Below are 23,929 nucleotides of genomic sequence, written 5' to 3'. Positions count from 1 at the left end.
AGCTGATTACAGCCCTGTGCAGGTGAATGGATCGACACACAGAGCCAGACTGCAGTGATGTGCAGTGATCTTCCAGAGAGAGACTGCCAAGATGGTGAGGGGCCTGGAGCATCTCCCTTATGATGAATGGCTGAGAGCCCTGGGACTGTTCAAACTGGAGAGGGGAAGGCTGAGGGGGGATCTTCCTTATGCTTACAAATATCGAACGGGTGACACAGCACTGGGATGGGCTGCCCAGAGAGGTAGTGGAGTCTGCTTCTCCAGAGATATTCAGAATGCATCTGGACACTCTCCTGTGAATCTGCAGTAGGGAACGTGCTTTAGCAGGGGGTTGGACTAGATGAACCTCCTACCCCAAGGAGGCTGTGGATGACCCATCCCTGGAGGCATTCAAGGCCAGGCTGGATGTGGCTCTGGGCAGCCTGGTCTGCTGGTTGGTGACCCTGCACATAGCTGGGGGATTGAAACTCGATGATCCTTGTGGTTCTTTTCAACCCAGGCCATTCTATGATTCTATGATGGACTCCAGAGGTCCTTTCCAACCCCTGCGATTCCGTGGCTCTGTGAAGGCATTCCCGAGGACGCCCTGGCTCGCCGGGCACATCAGCATTCTAAAGCTGCCAGAGGTTCCTCCAGCAATGGGAATCTGTAGGAGCAACTGGTGCCACTCAGGTAGCAAGTAGGGACTTTCCTTTCCTTTGGGTATTTCTGCTCGCAATCAGAAAACTATCCCGTGCGCCCCATTTCCTTTTAATCTGCCGGCCCTTTCTTTCTTCTTGTATGATCCCAGTGGGGTCCCTTCCAACCCAGGACACTCCGTAACACGCGCTGCAACTCGCAGCCCGCTCTGCCCGTCGCGGTTGGCGCGGCGGGGGCGGGTCGGGGCGGCGCTCGGGGCGGAGGGCGGGCGGCCGGGGCCGGGCTCGGGGCTGGTGCCGGCGGCGGGGGCAGCGGCAGCGGCTCGGCGCTGCATGGCGGGGCGGGCGGGGAGCCTCCAGCCTCGCGTCCGCAGGCCGCCAGCACGGCGCCGGGCACCGCCGCCATGCCGGGGCACGGCCCCCCGCCGCCGCCGAGGAAGGTAGGGGACTGGGTGGGCGGCCCCGGGGTGCGAGCGAGCTGCCGCTGCTGCCCGCGCAGGAGATCGATCGTTTCGCGTTTGTTGTTGTTGTTGTTTTCTCTAAGTCACCCGAAATGCCTTTTCTTCCCTCGGTGGTTCCCCTTCGGGGCAGGAGGGGCAGGAGCCGGAGGGCCGAGTCGAAGCCCTCCACCATCTTAGCGAGGGTGGGGAAGTGAGGAACGGGCGCTCGCTGGGCTTTGGGAGAAACTTGCTCTGATAAGTGGCCAAACCCTCTGTAGTATTGGCGATGTCCTGTTCCGTCCATCCTCTTGGCTTTGTGTACCGCTCTACTCTCTGGACAGCCCGCCTTTCTCTTGCTTCTCTAATTTGAGAGGAGCTTCCACACCCCGTGTGCCTTTATCCCGCTTGGGATGCACGAGAACATCTCAGGAGAGAAGTGCTTTCCCACTGGGTATGGGGCAGCGCTGCTGATGGGGAAGGCATGGAGCCTGGGGGCCGGCAGGCAGACTGTACAGCAAGAGACCGTCTGCTGCGGTGGGCTGGGGGGTGAGAAGCAGACTGGAATGTCCACAGGACAAGGTGCAGCTGGACCGTGTGCAGAGGTGCTGCTCCTGGTGGTCGCTGGCGGAGGTGGGGCTGTCTGGGAGCAGTGAGGCCGTGGGGGGCCCTGGGCTGTGCGTGAGCCCCACAGGAGCGGGTCATAGCCATTGAGCATGGAGTGCTTCATCATGTGCTGGTGTTTCAGTAGGGCATGATTTATTTCCTGGCCAGGTCAGCAAACTGTACAGACCCTATTCCAACCCAGAAGTGTTTGCTGGCATCCTTTCCCTGGCCAAGGGGCAACAACAAGCATCTCCTGCTCAGAGCTCATTTGGGGCAGTGGAGAGGAGCGGAGGGATCTCTGTGGAGCATTTGCTCGGGCTGTGCAGATGTTGCTGGGAAGGCACTGGTGGATTAAAAAGCTTTTTTGCTTGTTGATTGCTACCTTATCAAAACCCATTTCTTGATTTGTGGTAGCAAAGTCCTATAAAGCATGCTGGCTCCATTTCTGAACTGCCAGAAAGGAGTCATTACTGCATCCTGCCAGAGGAGGAATGCGTTTCTTCGACCCTTGCACTGTATTCTGGGTTGTTGTCATCAGCATAGTGTTTGTGGATTTGGGTTGTTTTTGTTTTTTAAGTAATCCAAACTGCTTTGGCATGTGGGATTGGATACTTACCACCTTGGGGTAGACTTGGACGGAGCTGAAAAATGTAAGGATGAAATTGAGAGGACAACGACAAGATGTCCCAGTGCCTCGTTGTGGGTTCGAAGAGAACACTGAAAACAAAGGGCATTGAAGCAACCCGGGATGTTTAAAGCAGGCTAGAGATTTATAGCTCAGCTGGGACCACTCTCTGCTTTTGGGCTAGAAGGTTGTGTGCAGGAGCCTGGGCGAGCCACTGGCATGTCCCCTGTCCCACTCATCAGCCTGTGCACAATTCTCCTTGCAGACAAGCACAAGTTACGTGTCCCAAAGTGCTACTTTCTGTGGTGTTCCCAACTCCCTGCCTTGGGAAATCTTTTAGGACATTTTGTCTGCAGAGTGAACCACGTGATGCTAGTTCTCCAAAAACAAGGAGGGCATTTAGATCCCTTGTCAGGCGTTTACAGTATGCTTCTCTTTCTCTCATGCCTGGTGTTTTTATGTTAGAAGTTTTCTTTTTGACAAGGAGATGATAAAGACCATATCAGCTAGAAGGCTGTGTGTGTGATGTTCAGGGGTGATCTAAACTTAAACTCAGTGGAAGCTTTGTGATGAGTTACTCTGGATATCGGCCATAGCAACCAATTCATCAGGACTGTAATTAAACCTCTGTTATGCTCTGTGCTCTGGGAACACAGAGGCAAATGCAGTCCTTGCCTTACATGTGTTCTCCAGTGAGAGCCAGTGTTAAGCATGGGTGGATGCTGGGCGTTTCGGAAGTGCCAGGTAAGGGTTCTTTTCTTTGGGTCCTTCGTAAATGTTTCATCCAAAACAGTTAATTCTCTCTTCTAGCACCTGTCATTATTTCCTGTGCTGAAGCTGCTCCTTTCTAAGTGGGGGCCAAACCAAGGGGAGAAAAGCCTCTTTAGTGCACTTAAGTCCATGAGAATGGAGAAGAACCACTCGTAAGCTCTTGTAGAAGCTCTTTGATTTTGATGATCAGCTCTCTTAGGCATCCAGAACTGGGGTATAAGCTCTTTAGGGAAGCATTTTTTAGTGGAAGGATTTAAGTACTACTGGCTGATATGTCTGTTGGCAGGATCCCAAGAGCTGGCTGGAAGAGGCCTCTACTGCGAAGGAAATGCTGAAATAAGACTTTTAATTAACTTGCATGGCAGCTCCTTAAGGGCTGAGAAGACTCCACAGGGAAGAAGCGAGTGGGATGTAGCTAGGAGGAAATTCCTTGTTAGACTTGAGCTCTGAAAGTAAATGAACGAGCCTGGTTTTATCTAGGCATGGCTTAAATAACATTGCATCTGGGCATTGTTTTACTCAGACAAGACCGGAAAGGGGCAGGGTTCTCTCAATTGTTGCTAAGAAGTACTGTGGAAAAGACTGTGGAAAATGCTTATCGGACTTAGAGGTTTTTTCTTTTTCACCTCTAAACAGCTTTACCAACTACTGGAAATAAAAGGAAAAGCTGAAATGTGTGAATATGAATGTAATTCCTGGTGGTTTCAGCCCGGTTCTTAGTGAAGGCCAAATAGGACTGCCTTCGTTCTGTTTCCATGGTCAGCCCAGCATACTGCATGACTGAACTCCAGGTTCTTTGCTTCAGGCTATGCTTTTGCAGTGTTGACTTCAGCAGAGGCCATGATTGATTTTGGATCTGGGCCATTTCAAGGTCTTTGTTCTTGGTATGGCACTGAAAGTCACCATCACTTTGTTAAACAAGACAATAGCAGAAGTCCCTTAGGCCAGTCCTACTGAAGATCTAACCCAACCTGTCACCCTTTCACCAGCTAACTGGGTCAAGGCACCCTGTATCTGTAGTCATAAGACTGAAGGTGCAAGTTAGAAGAGATATGTCCATGTCTGCCATCCCATGCGTAACTCCTGGGTCATGCACCAGCTCACCTGGGACCAGGGCAGATCCCTGGGCCCTCTGTGTTGCAGCAAGGTCCTTCTGAGCTGTGGACAGGCAGAGTTCATGCACCAAAAGGGAGCAGAAGATGGCTTTTCCTGAGTGCTGCCTTTGCCTGTACGTATGCTGGCCCACAGCCAGGATGGAAACTCTGTCCTCGTGAGCTGAGAGAGAGCAGGGAGGGGCGAGAGGCAATGGGGCCCAGGAGCAGAGGGGTTGAAATAAAGGCAGTGACCTACACAGAGAGCAGCCCCTGGGTGCTCCACTCATTGCTGACACTTGGGCATGGACACAGGTCATTCCTGGATGTGTGACAGAAGATGAGAGTAGAAGGCAAAAGGAAGGATCTGGGCAACTACATTAGATGTTGTTTGGCTCTGCAGTGCCTGAAATGGGATCCGTGAATTCTGGCTAGGGCTGTGCTCTGGCAGTAGTAAGGCAGATACTGCTGCATGGGCAGTCAGAGGGGCATTACTCTATTTTTAACCATGCCATCCTTAAATGAAGCAAGTCTGGGCTCCTTTGTTAGTCAATACAGCTAATGCTGATGGAGGTTTGTTTCATGGGTCTTGCTCCTTTCAGCAGAGAGCTATCAATCTGGTTTGGAGGTGGTAGTAAGATAGGCTCTGTGCACAGATGCTTGCAGCCATCCCCAGTTATCCTCATTAGGTATCACAGTGTGTAATTGGATTTGTTGAACAATTTGGTATTTGAGGTGCCGATCTGGTTCGGGTTTTGTCTTAGTTAGGTGTCTGTGTAGAAGACTGCATGGTGGAAAACCTTGGGGAAGCACTCAGAAGAATCCCTTCTGGGGACTGGCAGCCCACTGGAAAGGCTGTTTCAGAGGACATGGATTTACTGGTGTTTATAGCCAGAATTGTTTTAAATGGCTGGGTACTCCAGGTTTTAACTAATTTTCCCTTCAGGAATAAATGTGGTGAAGTGTTTCTGTGATCCTTCCACATTTAAATATTCTGTGGATGCCCCCCATTTGTTAAGTCATTTAGGCAGACGTGTAGGTCTGTGTACAAGCTTCCATCCTTCCAGCACAGATCTTTGGCTTCCAGTGCATTGTTTCTCTGTGGGAAGTCAGAGCGAGACTGTGTAACACAGCCTCACATCTAATTGAAGACAGTGGGCTTTGAGCATACACTTATAATTAAACACCTGCCTAGGTGTTTCCCTCATCACAAACAGTCTCACACACACAGTTGTATTCTGTTGGATCATTTTATGTCGGTGATATCCTTGAACAGCACTTTCCTCTTCATATCCTGTGAGACTCCTTGCCAAGCTCTTGCTGACGAGGCACAGTCCTGCGAGCAGTTCAGGTGAGATGCTTTCACTGCCCTGGTATTTTGCTGGCACTGTGAATAGGCATGCATGTGCAAATGATTAAATCAACCCATCAGGGTGTCATCTGGAGAGGAACAAACGCTGAGCTTGCTTTGTGGGCGGGGGGAGGATCAGATCCCCCTCTATTTTCTGCTGAAAGCTCTTCCCCTCTGCAGATGTGCAGCTGCTGGCGTTCCTTGCCAAAAGGCAGCCGTGACTTACAGAGCTGGGAACATGCACACATCTGTTTGCAGAGGAGAGCAGGGAAGAGGCCTGCTTCTCCTGTCCTGGGGGATTATGTTCTCATGGTAGGGAGCGCCAATTTTCGTGGAAGGAAACAGCAAATTTCTCAGGGCAGCACGAGGGCACTTCATAAATACGAGTTCTGTTGCTAGTGTCAGCCGCACAACACCTTCCTAAATTAAAAAGGAAGGAATTCCCAAAGACTTCTCAGACAATTTGAGCTTTTTCTGTAAAAGCACTAAGCCCCCCTGAAGATAGATGTGTATTCCGCACACAAAACTTGGTATTTCAGCTGCTAAAAGTGCTGTGAGCATAGGCTGTGTGTTTCCTTGTAGGTAAGAGTTGAGTCTTGGATCATCCAGAGCTCTTAGGGACTCTTTGGAAATTAGCATCTGGCCAAAACCAGAGATGAGATATCGTTCACTGTCTACTGAAGTCAGTGGGATCTTTTCCATGAATTCAGTGAGCTTGGGATCAGCGAGCTGTAACCGAGAATCTGTTTTTCCCTGCCCTAACATGTTAGGCTGTGTGTGTAGCAATTTGTGGCCCGATTCTGCAAGCATACTGAAAAGAGATGTGTAAGGCGTTGAGCTTTTTCCAGATGATGTAAGAAACCCTGATCTTGCTGGCTGCCCTTTTTCAGCTATGTCAAACTTGGAGAAAAGTTCCCTATTGGGAGATAGACACACGCTGTAGTTGGCTTTTTTGTTGTTGTTGTTTTTGGTTTTTTTTCATCAGATTTCTCTTTCCCCTGAGATTACTTTGAGTGACTCCAAAATCTTGCCTTGTTGTCACCTCTCACGTAAAACAATCCTGTACTTGTGTTGGTGAAAGACACTGCCACTTTTTCTGTGCTTAAGCTTGTCTTGTTGGTGTCCTCGTGTTTATGCAGCAGGAAACTTTCCTTGTAGGAAGGTTTCCCCTGTTAAATTCCTGAATTTCTCCATTAGACAGAGAGAGGCAATTTTGGGAATGTTTCAAGGAAAAATAAAGCTGCCTCCACAAGCCTCACATTTTGTAAAACATTCAGGATTTGATGAGGTTACTTTTAAATAATATATTCTGGTCTATATATTGTTTAATGTTCCATTTGTGTAATGCTTGCTTGTTTGGGCAAAACTATTTTTCTCATCCAAAGGAATCTGGAAGCATTGTCTGAACAAGGGACTTGCCCTGCAGGAGCCATGAAGCACTTCAGCTCCAAAGGGTTATCACCACAGGAGCACAGATCTCAGCTTTTCTGTGCTTCATAGAATCATGGAATGGTTGGGTTGGAAGGAACCTTTAAGATGATGTTGGTCCAACCCACTGCTACAGGCAGGGACACCTCTCTCCAGACCAGATTGCTCAAAGCCCCATCCAGCCTGGCTGTGAATGCCTCCAGGGAGGGAGTATCCACAGCCTTTCCGGACAACCTGTTCCAGTGTCTCACCACCCTCACAGTGAAGAGTTTCTTCCTAGTATCTAGTCTAAATCTACCCTCTTCCAGTTTTCTCTTTGACCTGCTGGTCACACTTGATACAACCCGGGATGTGGTTGGCCCTCTGTGCTTCATACCAAACTGTGCACATGTGCTGATGGTCGCAGTCCTGCTAATTCACACTCTGTTTGACCCTCTACTCAGGTTGTTGGTTGTTTTTTATAAACTTCAGGTTCCATGTAAAGATAATTTTTGGAGCAGTCAGGGCTGTTCTTGGACTACGTTACTTAAAAACAGAAAGAAAAAAGGCATTTTCAAAAAGGGGCTGGAAGCAGTTCATCACCAAGCCATTCTTTTTTTGCTGAAGGGCTTAAGTAGTTCAGCTGTTGTGCTGTTTCTCTTGCACACGTAACTCATTCTTTTTTAATTTGTGAACAGTATTTTGCAATAGAGGAGATTTTGGTACGATCACCCATGAAATACTTGAGTGCAGAATTAAGCAGAAGATTGTATAATGCAAGTTTTTCTTCAGCAGTTGCTTCAGTGTGTCAGCAGGACTTGGTGATAGGCTGATGAAGCACAGCAGGATGTATCTGGATGAGGTCACCACAAAAACAAATTTTGAAGGGAGAGCTTAAACCTTCAGAATCTAGTTACGTTTTGCTAGGAGGTGACATTTTAAAATAGAGAACCTAACTTTGTATGCTTCCTTCAGGGTGCACCAGACGTTTCTTTGAATCTCTTTTTCTCTCTCTGGGCACACTGTTTTGTATTCAACTTCTCAAAATCAGTTTCAGTTGATCTGAAACCATAAGAAATGCATTCACCCAGCAAATCTATTTGTAATTTCTTAGTTTGATGTGATAACTGTATTCTCAAGTACTGTGCACCTCTAATATTTCCTTTGCTCAGCAAGGCATGTTAAAAAAAAAACAAAACAATTTCTTGCTAGCCTGTTTTACTGCTGAAATTTCGCTTCTGCCATGTTTTCTTTTTAATACAAATGGAACGAACCCGCTAAGAGAAGCAGATGGCAGATTTTTATTAAGTAAATGCTATCCAGTATGAATGTTTGAATTACATGTGGAAGAGATGGGAAGAAGAATGCCTAGTCGAATGCCAAACATTTTTTATACCAGCCAAGAAGTAAATCAAGTATAGCTTTGCATAAGCTCTTCTAGTTGAAGAAAACGTTTGGGGAATTTCCCTTAGAACGTTGACTTTGGGCTTAGTTTGCCAGTAATGTCCATAGCCTTACTTTTTTCAGTAAATCTGGCCATTATTGAAAGATCTGTTTTGTTCAGCCATGGGTAACTGAAGGAACAGCTCTGTATAAAGAAGGGGGCTCTGGAGAGAGATACCTCCCTAAGCGGCCAGTTAGTAGGGTATCTAATCTAGCGGGGTGTGTTTGTTTGTTCAACTTACTGTCTTCCGGATGGAGATCTGTGGGAGAGCCTCTTTCCTGGGCAGAGCCCTTTGAGCTGAGTTTGTAAAGCTTGTATTTTTGGGGGGCAAGGAAAATGGGAACTTCACAGAGGAAGCTGTGGATCACTGGGGCATTACAGCGTTGTCCTAGAGTGGCCACCTCGCTCCTAGTGTTGGTTATCTGCTTTGGGAGGCCTCATCTCTTGCCCTGCAGGAAAAGTTTATAGACTTCCTGATGCTGCAGGGAAATCTGTAGGACTTGTTCCCCCCAGTAGATGCTTAATGGGGCTGAGCTGAGGGGGCTTTGCTGAGGCTTCTCTGGACCTGTGCATGTTGGTGAGGAGCAGAAACAAGGTGAATGTGGAGGATTGGGTGCAGTGCAAGCCATACCATTCTGGGACCACATCAGTGCCTTGAGTAGGGCTGATTTCACCTCTCATTGGGCTGGAACAGCAAATGTTTATGACTGCAGGTGAAAAAGAATGGTATTTACTGAATTGTACAAGGGGCTTCTGCTAAGGGTCTGGCTCCAGAAGACTCCTACTTGGTATTTTGTTTTGGGTGCTGTAAATTGTGCTCTTGTGAAATGCGTTCAGTGCTGGCTGCTCTGAAGAAATGTGCTTTTCCTGTGCACAATAAACAGCACTGGGGCCTCATCCAGGACAACAATGAAGCATCTTGGGTGGAGTATGCCCTTGCGGTTACCCTGGAATACAAAACTTGGATGCACTTTCTCTGGGTTGGAAGATTCTATTAGAAAACTCCACTTCAGTCATGAGATAAATGCTTTGTGGAGGAAGTTGTGCACGGGTTCCCTGCTTGTGCTCCCTCATCAAACAGTTTGGTGCACATGAAAGAAAGTAAACAGTGGAAATTAAAAGTCTTCTAGAATACACACTGCCTTTAGCACATCCCTTTGAAGACAGCAGTGAACAATATGTGCCCATTTGTTCCTAGGTTTTCTATTCTTGAGAAACCAAGAGGATGCTTTCACTAATTTTTAGAGTTTTTAAACCCTGATCTCTCTGAAAGTGAAATAAATTTGGGAAGAAAATATTTTCTTTTTCTGATACCGTAGTGAAAATGTACACCATCCATCAGTGTTTGCCAAGGCAGTCCTCCTGGTGGCCTCCCTGACACTTCTCACTGAACTGCTGCAGTTATTAGGCACTGCTGAACAACGGAGGAAGAACAGTGTGAACGTGTTAGAAATAGTATCATTTTATGTTTTGCTGTAGCAGACGTTTTTTACTGCCCATTTGCTGATCAGTTGGAGAGTTTTTAGAAGATGAAAGGCAAAAAATAATCCACTGGAAAAACTGACTGCCTGTGGCAAGAGGGTTGGAGCCTGTTGTTCCTTGAGGTCTCTTCCAACCCAAGCCTCTCTATGAGTTTATGAAAGGTGATCAGTAGGAAGAGTTTTAAAAGGGAGAGAGTTTGGCAATTTTTTGCTCATTTGTTTGATGTTTCACAAAGAAAATGAGAGTGAATTCTTTGTTTTGCTGTCACTGATGATAGATGATCATCTGGTAGTGCAGGCTGGGAGGGACTGCAGGAGATCTCTGTTCCAGCCACCTTGCTGAAGTGGGTTCAGCTCTGTGTTCAGAGTAAGTTTCTCATGTTGAGTCTTTGGAAAACTGCAGAGATGGAGGCTGCAGTGCTGTTCCCATACTTTATGATCCTCCTGGTGAAAAAAAAGCACTTTTTCTGAGGTCAGATCTGTCTTGTTTCCAGCTGTGCACATTGTCTCTCTTCCATCATGAGAAAGAAGCACCCAAGGATGTGGTTTCATGTCATGCCCTGTTCTACACCAAGCTTTGCATTACAGGGGGTAATGCGTTCAGAAATATGTTGCAGGCTCTGAGAACCTGGGTCTCAGAGAGCTTGGGACGTGCAGACAGCAGCCCAGCTCCCACTTGGACAAGCTCAGGTGCATCACAGGGTCGGTCTCTCCCTCTGCTGAGCTGCTGGGGCATGAGGAAGCCCTCTGGACTTGTCTGAACAAATGATTCTTCTGGGAGTGCCTTCTTCAGGACCATATCCTGTTATCTCAGCCATCTCCATGGCAGCAAGCTCTGCCAGCTGAACTTGGCACTGAGCTGCACAGACGTGTCGGCTGAGTGCAAGAGTCCTCAAGGTATGTCAGTGCGTGAAGGTGCAGACAGATGTCTTCTTGGTTTTCCAGAGGTGCTTAGGCAGTGTCTCCTGTTGCAATTGGTGAGAAAGGAGTGAGTGCTTATGGGGGCAGCAAGCCACACAGAAAGCAGCAGGGCAGAGGAGGAAGAGCTGTTCTCCCCCAGGATTTGGGGTTGGCTTTTCCCCCTTTTATTGGCCAGGAGCGCAGTGACCCACGTAAGCACAGGGCTGGGGCCAGCTCACTCCCCCTGCTTCCTTTCCCTGGCAGGGAACAGGCGCTCAGATTTCCTCCCTAGCACAGGCGGATGGGGATGGCGGCTCTGGGCTGCATTCCTTTTGGTACAAAAGAAAAGGAAAAACTGCTCTCCATGCAGGCAGATGGCTGACTGTTTCCTGGCAGTTCCCCTGCACTGTCTTTTTTCCTATTGTCCTGACACACACACATACACAGAGAGCAGCTTTCCTCTTGGAAAAATAAATAAATGCAAGAGGTTGGTGGGGGTTTTGTTGTTGTTGTTTTGGGGTTGCTTTTTTTTTTATTTTTTATTTTTTTAAAGCTGTACAGATTTCCTCCTTGTGATGGGTCAGCTTTGGCAGCTTACCCTACACCTGGCCTGGGCCCTGCAAGGAAGGCTGAGTGGTTTGGTGGTGTGTGCTGTACTGCGCTTGGAAGGTCTCAGTAAGAAATGGGATCTGCAGTAAGCAGATCTGCGTTTGCAATGCCTTAGGTATGCAGGAGGGAGGCAAGGGGAAGTGGGGTCTCCAGAACGAATAGACGATCCCCGGGCGGCTCTCTGAGCTGGGAGGGTGATGCTCAGAGGTAAGCTATGGGCAGGTCGTGGGTTTGGGAAGCTCGGAGGTGTGCTGGAGCACACAGCTGGTGATCCAAGGCCAGGGTGATGGGCGCTGTAGGAAACTGTGCTGGACCCTCCTCGGGAAGGGAAGCAGTCAGCATCCTGCAGGGTGAAGGCCACCGAAGGAGAGATCTGCTGAGGCTTGGTTTATCTTCCCCAATGATAACTTATTTTGGAAGAATTGTGAGTTCTTCATTTTAATGCTCTCATTTCCTTTCCCAATGTGAGACAATTTGTCTTCCTGCCAGGAAACTCTTTGCAGAGTTGCTCCTTGAAGGGACCTCTTTGGATCTCGCTTGTGCTAAAATATCAGAGGTTATCTCACTGCACTAAAAATTAGTTCCAGTGTGGTTCATGGTCTGAACGCTCTATTTTAGGGGCAGGTTGTTTCCTAAGCTGTCAAACGTTTGAGTTTCTTACAAGCTTAACAATAACTCTAAAGTCTTTCCAGTTTTTTTTACACTAGAATTGATTTACTGTCATAGTAAGACTGGTGTATTTGTAATATTTGTTGCATTCCAATCAAAGGAATGAAAGAAGCTACACCAGTTGGCTACAGAGGTAGAAATGTGCTATGCCACCAGAGTTTGGTCTTTGTTGGAGATGCTTCTACCATACCTGTTAGGAATCCTGCCTGTCCTTGTGGCTGATGGGCTCTTCTGCTGGCACATGTTTGCTTATGTAAATCTGGCCCGTGTTTCTGTTGATTTATTCCATATTGACTGTGGTTGTCTTGTATGTGGGTAATTTCAAAGCCAAAGAAAACAGGTATGGAGTGCTGGCTGCACTGATGTCATCAGCAAGCTTGCGTTTGCTTCAGGAACACAGGATTCACACTAATGTCTTATTCAACCTTGGCTTAATGTAATTGAATTTTCTTTTGTGAGGATGTAAAGCAAAAGTAAATATGTTCAGCCTGGAGAAGGGAAGGCTTTGGGGAGACCTGATAGTGGCCTTTCAGTATCTAAAAGGAGGCTGTAAGAAGGAAGGGGACAGACCGTTTAGCAGGGTCTGCTGTGATAGAGCAAGTGGAAATGGTTTTGAAGTAAAAGATGAGATTTAGATTGGATATAAGAAAAAACAAATTATAGTAGAGATGGTGAGGCACTGGCACAGGTTGCCCAGACATGTGGATGCTCTATCCCTGAAGACCAGGCTGGAGGGGCTCTGAGCATCCTGATCTAGCTATGGGTGACCCTGTTCATTGTAGGGGAGTTGGACTAGATGGCCTTTAAGTGTACTTTCGAGCTCAGACAATTGTGTGATTCTATGATTATCCCACTTTGAAATGGGCTAAGTGATTCCACCATCTTCATGGATGCTCTTATGTGAAATCTGAAGTGCACAGAGGTGGATTTGTATTGCCAAGACCTGGCACAGCAGTCATCCTCTACTCCTGCCTTCATCTCTCAGGGTCTTGGTTTCTCCATCTGGATTTTTTTGTTTGTTTGTTTATGATTTTGTTACAGAAAGCTGAGTTTGGAACATGTCATTCCACTACACATTGTAATTAGAATTAATTTTAGGAGCTAGAATGGCAATCATGGAATCATTAATGAAGTTGGAAAAGACCACTGAGATCATATAGTCCAGCTGCCAACCCATCCCCACCATGCCTCCTAACCATGTCCTTCAGAGCCACACCTGCATGTTTCTTGAACATCTCCAGGGACAGTGACTCCACCACCTCCCTGGGCTAAATGCTGGATTAATCTCTTCCTTCCCATGTGTAGGGAACCTGCTGTAGGAGTAAAGATGTCTCTAAGCAGCAATAGAAACCATTCTTGTCACCAGAAGAAATAACATAATTTACCATTTATACATCTGAGGCTTACTTAAATCTATGAATTAGGGAATGTTTCTGTCCTGCTAGACATGGTTCTGTCCCATCCTACTGCTACCTCTGGAAGTGCTGTGTTTCCAGCTGAGGGTGTGGTTGTCTGCAGGAAACTGGAGGGATGTTGAATTCCCTTTTGAGCTTTTCTTCTGTTTGTTATGTATTTAAAGGGAGGAACAAAGGGAAAATAAGACAAAGGGAAGTGTGGGACAAGCTTAATAATAGAGGGTGCAACTAGCCCCACCTTTAATAGAGCACAATTCATATTGTAGGACTGTTTTCAATTTCTGCCTTTAGGTCAATTGTATCATTTCAATCTGCTGTTTCCCTTCTGAGTATTTGTCTCTGGCTGAATTGCTTTCAAGCCTGCAACCAAAATGTTTCAGCTGTTTTAGAGAGAGAAGCTAGGGAAGAAAATACACTACTTTATCTGCATTTAGAATACATCAGGACTTTCTTTTGCTAAGATTAATCTTGTGCTTATTAACAGAAGTGCTATCTGTAGGTGAGGGATGCTGTTTGTATCAGGAATGCATCCTTTGCCACTCTATCATCTTCAAATTTCCAAGGCTCTGTGGGAAGAAGATTTCAGTTTGCACATGTGGCATGGAAGGACATGGCTTAGTGATGGGACTCAATGGGTTGTGTTGATGATTGGACTTGGTGATCTTGAAGCTTAAGTTATCCAGCCCTGATGATTATATGTTCAGCAGATTTTTTTTAATTTTTGGTAGCAAAGATCTCCAGTGCCGTCCTTCCAGCTCACTGTGACAGACAGGTGACACTTATGATGTCTGTGATGTCCCTGTGGAGCATCGCCTACAATCTTCAGCAGAGGGATGGTGGACGGAAACAGTGGGTAGGAAATGAGAGTAGTTTGTCAGGGGTTCCACTGCTTTACTGCAGAAGAAGGATGCTTTATTACAGAACAAGGACAGCCTATGGATGCATTTGAGACCTGGGGTGACCCACCAACATTACCCACAGCAGCTCCTGTTTGCTCCCCTCTTTTCACTGCTTTTCACTCTGCTTCCTTTCAGAGCAGAGCCTTGTGCCAGTGCAGCAGCAACTGAGATCCTATAATGAAATCCCAGCCTGGGAGTCGTATGGTAATGGATATGTAGCATCTCCATTTCAGAGCCAAAAGTTGGCCTCTTAACCAGAGGTACAAAATACATTGCTGTGATTTAGTAGAACTTCCCTGTAAATCTCAGTCCAGAAATGGTGGAGTAGAACTGGCAGTTACTTGTTTTTTTCTGTGCCATCAATTATCCCTCTGGCACTATAATGGAAAAGAGGTAGAAACCACTTATTTTGCTGGTATCCAGGAAAGCTGAAGCCTGGATCAGAAAGGAAGAAAAAAAGCCTTGATCTCAGTCAAAGGCAATGACTTGGGCATAAAGGTGCCATCATTCGTCTCTTAAAGAAATGTGTGCTGCTTTGCACTCATGAATATACAGTGGGAAATATGAGAATAAGGAGGGACGGAGAAGGGCAAAGAGACTGCTGATAGTGAGTGAGATAAGCATAAGATTAGCAGAAACTGAGACTCAAGTAGTGACCTCAGAGAGTTTAACCATGTATGTCCAAGTGGACAGTTAGGGAGCAGAGTCTGATGCTGAGTACACAAGGAAGATGATGAGGAACAAGGTCCTAGCTGAGAAAATGAGAAAACTAAAGTAGGGGAAGACCAGAGTAGGTTTTTGAAAGACAAGCTGAGCTGAATGGCAGAATCAGAGAATCATGGAATAGTTTGGGTTGTGAGGGACCTTAAAGATCATCTGGTTCCAACCCCCACTAGGTCAGGCTGCCTATGACCGCCATACCTGCTTTCTTCCAAACCTGGAACAGAGCGTATGATTCCTGAAGATTCTGATACATACATACCAATCCCAGCAGTGTCTGTCCTGCCGTCTTTCTGGAGCAGCTCTTGCCTTGGCTCTTGCACTGTGTCAGGTGGCAGAGATCTGTGTGGGCCAGAGCACTGAACCGGTTTGGTAACTCCATGCCAGTTCTACTCTGATGCCATACTGTCCGAATTCAGTGTTTTGTTTCAGTTAGCCTTTAAAACAAGCAAACCTGAAGCTGAAACTTCTTGCAGTCTCTGAACGTAGTTTCCGTTTGTGTGAAGCTGAGCACTCAGGTGCCACGTTTGCAGTTGTCTGAGCAGTTCATGTTGTGTCTGCCATGCATGTAGGCTGCAGCACTTGGCCACTCCAGCTTAGCCACAGGTGTTGGATGGACACATCTGCAGCCTCACTTGGCACAGAAGGGGCCCACTCTAGAGGTGAACCAGTGGTAGAACTGGTGCCTGCAGGGATTCTTTGCTTTATCTGGCAGGGAATGAGGAAGAGTGGCTGAGAACCTCCTTGCCTGCCCTTCTCAAGGCTCACCATGACGTCAGACGGTGCTTCAGTGCTTGTCTGATTTTTCATGACAAGTGACTGATGTCACTGCCTGAGCAGGAACCTTTCATTTTTTGCTAGTTCAGTGAGTTGTACTAGCCCAGCAAGGGCTTTACAAGCATCAGGGCTTGTACAAAGGAAGCAGGACGAGTGTGATGGAAGGAATATGAAGGAGCACTTTTAGACAGTGGCAACTGTGAGATCTAATCAGACACATCCTTTGCCACAGACAAGGGTGAGACCACATTGCTGGCAGCCAAAGGAGGAGCAGGGGTACAGGATGAAGGAGAAGTAGGGCAGTTCTTTTCAGCATAGCAATCTACTGAACCAGGTCAGTGACAGTATAAGCAGGCGGAGATTGTTTTGTGGGCTTAGAGAGGGAAGAAAATCAGTAGAATTGAATGATAAAATTAAGGACATACCATAATACTGCTTTTCTGTGCACAGGCTGAATGCCAACCCTGCCAGCTTCTGCATTCCTTGAACTGCAGCACTGGCCCTCTGACATGGGGGTGCTGCACAAGAGGGGCTGTGGTACTACCATTCCTTTGGGGATTTTGAAAATAGCTAGTTTTATACACATGGGATTCTCCTGACTCCCTTGCAAGCACTGTGGTAAGTTATCATAGATCAAAGGGAACAGTTAGGACAGAGTGAGGCAAGAGGGATAGGAAACTATGTGGGATCCAGCTCTGAAATGTCCTCTAAAATGTACTGTAGGAGTATATCACTTCTCAGTCATTTGGCCTTCATGTTTATGTTTACATAACTTTATCCAACTTTTTCTCTTTTGCTTTTCTTTTTTTTTTTTATATAAATGGCTTGAGCCTGGCAACCCACAGTTAGGATCCTATTGTGAGTATGATGAACCAACAATCCTGCTGTTAGTGCCTTCAGTCCTCTGCATAGGGCGAGCTGCTTCTGGGGACTTCACATGGCTCCGCGCACAGCCTGGAGATGCTGCTTGGTGCTGGCACCACACTCAGGGTTCACTCAGTGGCCCTGTGTGTGCGTTCGTGCACGAGAGCGCGTTTCCAAGCTTGCCTCTTCCCCCAAAGGGAAACAGGCTCCAAACAGAGTAAGAGCTGGGGGAGGGAGCGTGCAAGGCTTTAACTTGTGGCGTAGCCTTACTCACGATTTTCCTGTTAGTGTTTTGTCTTCTTGGCATCCTTCCTGTTCTTTACATATGTACATTGTATATTGTTGTCACATTGTTCCTCCATGTATGTTGCATCCTTTGTTCTGCAGAGCGCTGGGTTGGGAGCATTGCTTGCAGTCTGTGTCTGGCTGCTGCAGTTCACTGGCTTGAACACAGAAGTCGCAGAAGTAACTGGAGAGGATATTTCAGTGAGCACCAAGGGGAAGAAAATGTGCGTGGGCTTTAAACGCAGCATGGCTTTATTCCTCTTGGATGAGCGTTTGACAGCTGCGGGTCGCTTGTGGGGATGTGAAGCCTCATTGTTTGCATGCACCACCGTGGTGGCTGCGATCCCAGCTACAGGCTCGGATCCTGTTTCTGTGTGAGGTGTGGTATAATTGGAGCAAAGGAGATCTTGAGACGTGGCCTGCAGCATATTGCAAGGGTGATACCCATCCCCAAACCACAAGCCCTGCTGAAGTACGCTTGTTTCTTTCCCTATAAAGGTAATAGCAAAATAGGGAGGCCTAGAAAGCTCACCATGACCACTGCCTGACCTTATTGGAGACAAGACCACGTGTGTAACCCACGTGCAGGCTGCATACATTTTTGGTGAGGCAAACTGCAGGGTACTGGGTGCTTCCTAGGAAGTTTAGCTCATATCCCAGTGGAAGACCCCTCTGCCCTTTGAGGGTAGGAACATGTCCGCTGTCAGTGCTTCCTTTTCTTCCCCATTTGCTTTGGAATTATGGTGTCCAGTGCTCTGCACCAGATGAGCACACTCCTTACTGCCTTTTGATTGGAAGTGGGGAAGAAGGCATCTGGGAGGCGGAGGGGGGGGGAGGAAAACTTAAATTAGCAGAAAGCCTAACAGCTCTTGCTGGAGACAGATGATTACAGCTCATTTCAAGGCTGCTTCCTGCATGCCAATGATAGATCAGTAAACAAACGCCTCTTTGCAAACACAAAGCAGGCAGGAACTCTGTTTGGAAGAGAGAGGTCGGGGTAGGTCTTGCTCTGCTCAGTGGCAGGAAGCCCTATCACATGGCCATGGGAAACATGAGGCCGGCTGTGCGGAGAAGCTTCTGCTGGGAGCTTCACATCCTTCCCAGAGCCCGCCAGCAGGTTTGGGAGCTCCCTCCTTCCTCCCCTGCCCTTCCTTCCCCGGTTTAATTTTGAGACGCTATCTGATGATGGCTTTGTTCCCCCAAACAATGAGGATTACCAAACTAATTGCAGTGATGGAACTCTCCAAATGGATCTTGGCATCTTCTCTCCCCTTCTATGGCCTGGCTGCTGCAGGATCTACATGCCAGACACATGGCTCTGGGCTGTTGCTGCCGTGGGTCTGTGCTTCTGGATTGCATGGCAGAAAGTCTGCATGTGGTTCATGCAGAAAGTAGCTGTGGGTCAAGGGGGACCTGCTTGGTGTATGTCAGTTCTCCTTGGGTCGTATGCAACCTGAACTCAGCTCTGCCTGTGTGATCAATCTGAGCAGAAAGATGGGAGGCAGGAGAAATAGGAGCTCCCCTTATCCTTTGCAGTGGCCTGCCATTCTAGTTCAGGGGGCCATTGGAGCCAAACCTGGAGAGGAGGTCTACGCTTCATTTCCCATCGAAGGTGATTTTCCATCACTACTCTCCCACTTTCCTCCCTTCAGGCTTTGGGAGTGTCTGTGGGTCAGGTCTGCAAGCTGGTTCTGGTAGCCTTATTAACTAAAGTCTCAGTCCCATCCGCTCTGCATCTCATTTGGGCTTGGGAGTGTCCTCATGCTAATTATCTGACCTTTGAGCTAATCAGGAGGTACCTCATTTCTGCTCTTTTGTTTCAGAGTTGATTTTTTTTTTTCTTCCACATCTTCCAAGGTGTTTGGATATGTACACCTAGTGGTTGTGTTCATACTGCAGCATCTGATCCCTCGTTGCTTAGGAGACTCCTGGCCTCAGTCTCAGGAGGTGTTGAAGGCCAGGCTGGATGGGGCCCTGGGCGGCCTGATCTAGTGCTTGTTGTAGCAACTGGCAATCCTGCCTGCAGCAGGGGGATTGGAACTAGGTCATCTCTGAGGCAAAACTTGGAGAGGGGCTGTATGTCCACTGCCAGCTGTTGGGAGGTTTCTTACTGCTAATGGCAGTGCCTGGGCATACTGATCAGTGACCCAGTGGTGCAGCACCAGGGCACTGTAAGGAAGCTGTAAGCCAAGTGCTATGCAGCCTCAGTTGCTGCTTTGCAGGAATCTGCTCTGGTTGCCTGGGTGAGTCATCCTTTGGACAGAGACACGGGCGATCATTAGTTTTCCATTATTCACAATGCATAACAGTTAATGGATGCATGAATAGATTTTGTTTCTCGGGCTGGTAAATTTTCTTGACTATTTTGCAAGGCCGCTCTGTGTCTAGAAGTGAAATGGGTGTTTGTTCCAGTTCCTAATGAGGAAGAGAAGCCAAGGGGTTTATTGTCTGGGGAAAGAGAGTCTGCTAAATGGTTAGCCATGAGCTGCCCTGAATGTGTACACACTGAGTTGACCCAGAGTTCACTCCTCATCTTAGGAACACTGCCAGTGTGGGATAAAGGGAGGGAGAGAAAACTGGGAACAAACAAGACTGATTTTTTTCTTTCTTTCTCTCTGCCCAAAATACTCGAGCAGTGGAAATGAGGGATTCTTTTGTTCTTCATTGTTGTTGGTATGCTTTTTTTAAAAGCTACAAGAACTGACTAAACTTCCTGAGACGCTCAGTCTTACTGCCGGGTGCTGGGCATGGCAGGGTAGCATCAGGCAGAGCAGGTGAGCGGATGGACTGGGGAAGCCACAGATTTTCCGTGCATGATATCTGAGATGGCGAGCCCCTTCCTGCCCTGAGAGGTAGAGAGGGGACCAGCAGCCTGTCACGGCCCACCGGAGGGCACACTGCAACATAACTACGTGCTTCAGTGCATTGTCTCTTGGTCATAAAATGTTGAAGGGGTTGTTGTGACAACTGGAAGAGCTTACGTCATGTGGCCTTAGCACAGTTCTTACTAAAATCATTTTTGTTTTCTTGTTCTGTGAGTAGAAAAAGCCTAAATCCTCTGAGACTTTGGCAATAATAAAAGCATTCACAAAGCATGCTGCGTATTCAAATCACGGTACTGCAGTTGATACTGAGTCAAAGATTGTTCTTGTTATCAAAACCTGTTAGCTCTTCCCTGGGCTTCTAAGGGGTGGTGCTGTCACCCTTCTTCCCATTTTGCAGATGGTGAAACTGAGGATGTCCTCTGGGAGCTGTCATATTTTGCCCCTGTTAATTCTCCTGGACTTCAGGAAGAGATGTATGTGCGTGTGTTTGTTTGCAGCAGGAGGGGAGAGCTGAGCACAGAATGACAGCTCTTCCTTGTGTCTGTCTGCAGGTGAACTGCTGCCCAGCTGTGTGCTGACATGATGACAGCTAGCAAGGTGGCCGATGTGAGCAGCAGGTCTGAGAGCAGTGTCTGCAAGTCTGCTGAGAGGTGGGAGCTTTCCAGGTTTCAGTGCTGGGCTGCTTTGCTTTCATTTGTTATCCCCAATAGAAAGAAAACCAAAAGAAGAAAATATTTTTTCAGCTTAACGCTACCCTTCTCTATTCACATGTTAGATCACACCCCTGTATGCCTCAGGTGGTTTCATTGCCATCTCAAGGTTGCCACATTATGTTTTTAGCATCCTGTCAGTGATAATGTCCTAGAGGCACCATGCTAAAAGAGCTCTGCCCCAGGGCAGAACCATTGTGTTGATGATACCCCAGCTGCACTTGAAATCTTCATCATGGAGACTCCTCAGACAAGCCTTACTGTCACTACCCCTAACAGGCTTTTTCTGGTGTCCACCCCTGGTTTCTAGTGCAAGTCCAAGCCTTGCTCCCAGGGAAAGATCCATGATGTTCACAGTGCCAGTTCTTGCCCCAAGTATGAAGTTATCACTGACACAGCCACGAGTTAAATATCTGCGAGGCTAAGGAAGAACAGCATCTGGCTCAGGTCCTCCTGCTCAGAAACCCATCCCAGACTCAATTTGCACTACAGCTGAGCCTGCAATGGCTGCCAGCATTGCTTAGCTCCAGGACAAAGCACAAGGCCTGCCAGCACTCAGGGTATCCAAGCGGATGTTCTTACCAGAGTGCTTAAGCTCTGGGAGAGGCGCATTGATACATTTAGGTTGACAGCAATTTACAGTTGAATCTCAGTGTTAGTACTGTGGTTAAATGGGACTCATGATAAGGGCTTGCATCTCTACCTTGTGTTGTGCTGGTATTACTTTCCAAGCCCAAGCATTGCTAAGCACTGGAAAGTACTTTGGTTCAGAAGTATTTTGTGTTGGAGTAACTATTTGTCTGTCCAGCTGGAACTTTACTGTGTTGATATAATAACACAGTATTGAAAAGAAAAAAAGAAAGCACTTGGAGGTCCCCCAGACTAAAGATATTAGGGACTTTTTGATGTGGTTTGTACTCAAACAAATGAAAATGTTGAATCCCTTGCTCTGAGAATGCTGAGCCTAGTGCTTGGGTGCTATATCACACCCTCTGGGCTGAGGGAGCGTGCCTGGGTGTGTGGGAGCCCAATCCCACATGTAGCCTGGGATGGTAGAGATGTAGAAATGTAGTAATAGAGGTGCATGGCTTGTACGTTAATGTGCACTTGGGAATATTTGAATGAATCCAGACAGACCCTCTGAGGTGGATCTAGGGGAGTGTTGTCTGTGTCACACGGTGTCTGCTCTAACAGCAGTGATTTTGCTGTTTTTTGTTAAGGATCAATTTTGTATTTATTTGCAGTGGACCTGCTTAATGCCTTGAAGCTGTACAAAACTGCTGCACTTCTAAACACTTACAAAATTCTGTTGAATCTCTCATTGGTATCAGCATGTCTGTTGTACAGAAATTACTATCTGCCACCTACTTCTGCCACAGAGAAAGATTTCATTTCACTAGTCATAATAAGAGGAACATTGTGTTTTGGTTAAGACCATTTCCTTGGCATTCTCTCCCACAAGTCTGTTTCTCAGGGGCTCAGTGTGAGCATCCTGTCCTGTTACCAGATTTGTAAGTAGAATTTGTGGAGCTGATGGACTGACTAAAAGGGTGAACAATGGCAGTGAACGTCTCTTCTCTTTTTGTCTTTGGTGTATAGGATCAAACTTGCAGATAAAAACAGTACAGCGGCTGTGAAGGAATTAGGAAGACTTCTGTGTGGATCTTCAAGTGAGAGATGTTCTGAAGGTGCCTCTGTCACCCTGAGTGTAACACCTGAAGCTGAACCAGTTTCTTGCGTGGCGAAGAACCCTCTGGGAGCCTTGGAGAACTTGATGCTCGATCCAAGGCTAGACTGCTTTCAGCAGAACATGCTGAGTCCCAAAATGATCATCAGTGACCCATCTGTGGATCTGAACGTTAAAGAAAACAGTAGAATCGTCAGGAAACAAATAGGAGGTACTCAGAGTACACGGACCCCTGGAAAAATTGGCTTGAGGAATAAGTCCTTCAGCATCAAGGACAAAATTTCAGAGTGGGAAGGGAAAAAGGAAATGCAGTCTGCTCCTCGTCGGGAGGAGGAGCAAGGAACTAAAGAGGAGCACAAGATACCATGTGTAGTTGAGAAGACAAGTGGAGAAGCACTGACGTCTCGGAAAGTGGAGACCAAGAGACTTATGAATTGGGAGCTGGAGTGCAAAGGGGCAGGCAAAGAGAATGAGCGGAAGGCAGGAACTCCGAAAGGCATGGGACAAGGAGCACAGCGGAAAGGGGAAACAGAGAAGGATGAGGAAGTGCAGTCCAGCCTTGGAAAGTGCAAAGAAGTGAAAGGTGGGAAGTGGGAGGTCCAGAAGGAGAATCTTTCAGTGCTTAGTCAGGTCAAGAAGCTGGAGCAGGCTTTGAAGGATGGCTCAGCAGAGCTGCAGCCACAGTTGCCTGGTACTTATTACTCCCCACAGTGCTTGCAGGAGAAGGCAGCACAAGGACACGTTGCTCCAGAGGGCCATGAGAGCATATGTGGGACTGAGCTCAACAAAAGGCTTCTTCGTTTGGACTCTGAAATCAGCGAGCCAATTTTTGGGACTCTAGAAGAGGTAAGAACTTCTCATGTGAAATCCAAGGACTGCACTACAGAAAATGTGTACACAGAACCAGGGGTGCCAGAGAAGAAACCTTTCATCAACCCACTGCCAAAGCCCCGGCGGACTTTCAAACATGAGGGGGAAGAGGACTGGGTGCCAGCAGCTAGGAATAAAAGAAACTTGCCTCCTCTGCCATCCATTCCTCCCCCTCCTCTCCCCTCCTCTCCTCCTCCATCAGCTGTCAGCAGGAGGCTTTGGAGCGGGAAGCACAAGAACAACGCTGACCACAGGTAATTGGGCTGTGTTTCACAAAGGTGTTGGTCTTAATGGTGGAGTACCCCCCCCCCACTTCCTGTATCTCGTTGGAAGAGCTGCATCTTCCTTGGTCACACGTAATCCCCAGTAAACGAGAGCCTTGCTTGCCGTGATCTGCACTAAGTTACGTAAAGATGGAGCACAGCCCTGCCAAAAAGGACTTGGGGATACTGGTGGGAGGCGAGCTGGACATGAGCCAGCAACGTGCCCTTGCAGCCCAAAAATACCAGCCATATCCTGGGCTGCATCAAAAGCAGTGTGGCTAGCAGGGTGAGGGAGGTGATCCTGTCCCTTTTCTCCGCACTGGTGAGATTGCTGTGTCCAGGTTTGGAGTCTTCTGTATAGGAGAGACATAGATCTGTGGAGTGCATCCAGAGGAAGGCCACAAAAATGGTCCAGGGAATGGAACACCTCTCTTACAAGGACAGGCTGAGAGAGCTGGAGTTCAGCATGGAGAGAAGAGAAGGCTCCAGGGACACTGGAGAGTGGACTTTCAGTATCTGAAGGGGAGCTACAGGAAAGAAGGAGACAGAGTCTTTATAAGGAGCTTCTGTGTTGAGGCAAGGAGA

General features: G+C 47.5%; 1 protein-coding gene across 3 annotated transcripts in view; it reads left to right on the top strand.

Moving 5' to 3' along the window:
- Positions 1-948: 948 nt before the first annotated feature.
- DENND2A (DENN domain containing 2A) overlaps positions 949-23,929 on the top strand; it is a 56,764-nt gene continuing 33,783 nt past the window's right edge. For 2 of the 3 annotated variants that reach the window (XM_048954303.1, XM_048954294.1), the window contains exons 1-2: positions 949-1,078; positions 22,124-23,335. In XM_048954303.1, coding sequence (XP_048810260.1) covers positions 972-1,078; positions 22,124-23,335 — 1,319 coding nt within the window. In that variant the 5' untranslated portion in view covers positions 949-971. Of the gene's footprint in view, positions 1,079-20,365; positions 20,465-22,123; positions 23,336-23,929 lie in introns of all 3 variants that reach the window. The other variant, XM_048954313.1, reaches the window with a different exon arrangement.

Source organism: Lagopus muta, chromosome 1, assembly GCF_023343835.1.
Source record: "Lagopus muta isolate bLagMut1 chromosome 1, bLagMut1 primary, whole genome shotgun sequence".
NCBI lineage: Eukaryota > Metazoa > Chordata > Aves > Galliformes > Phasianidae > Lagopus > Lagopus muta.
This window is presented reverse-complemented; position numbering and strand designations above follow the sequence as displayed.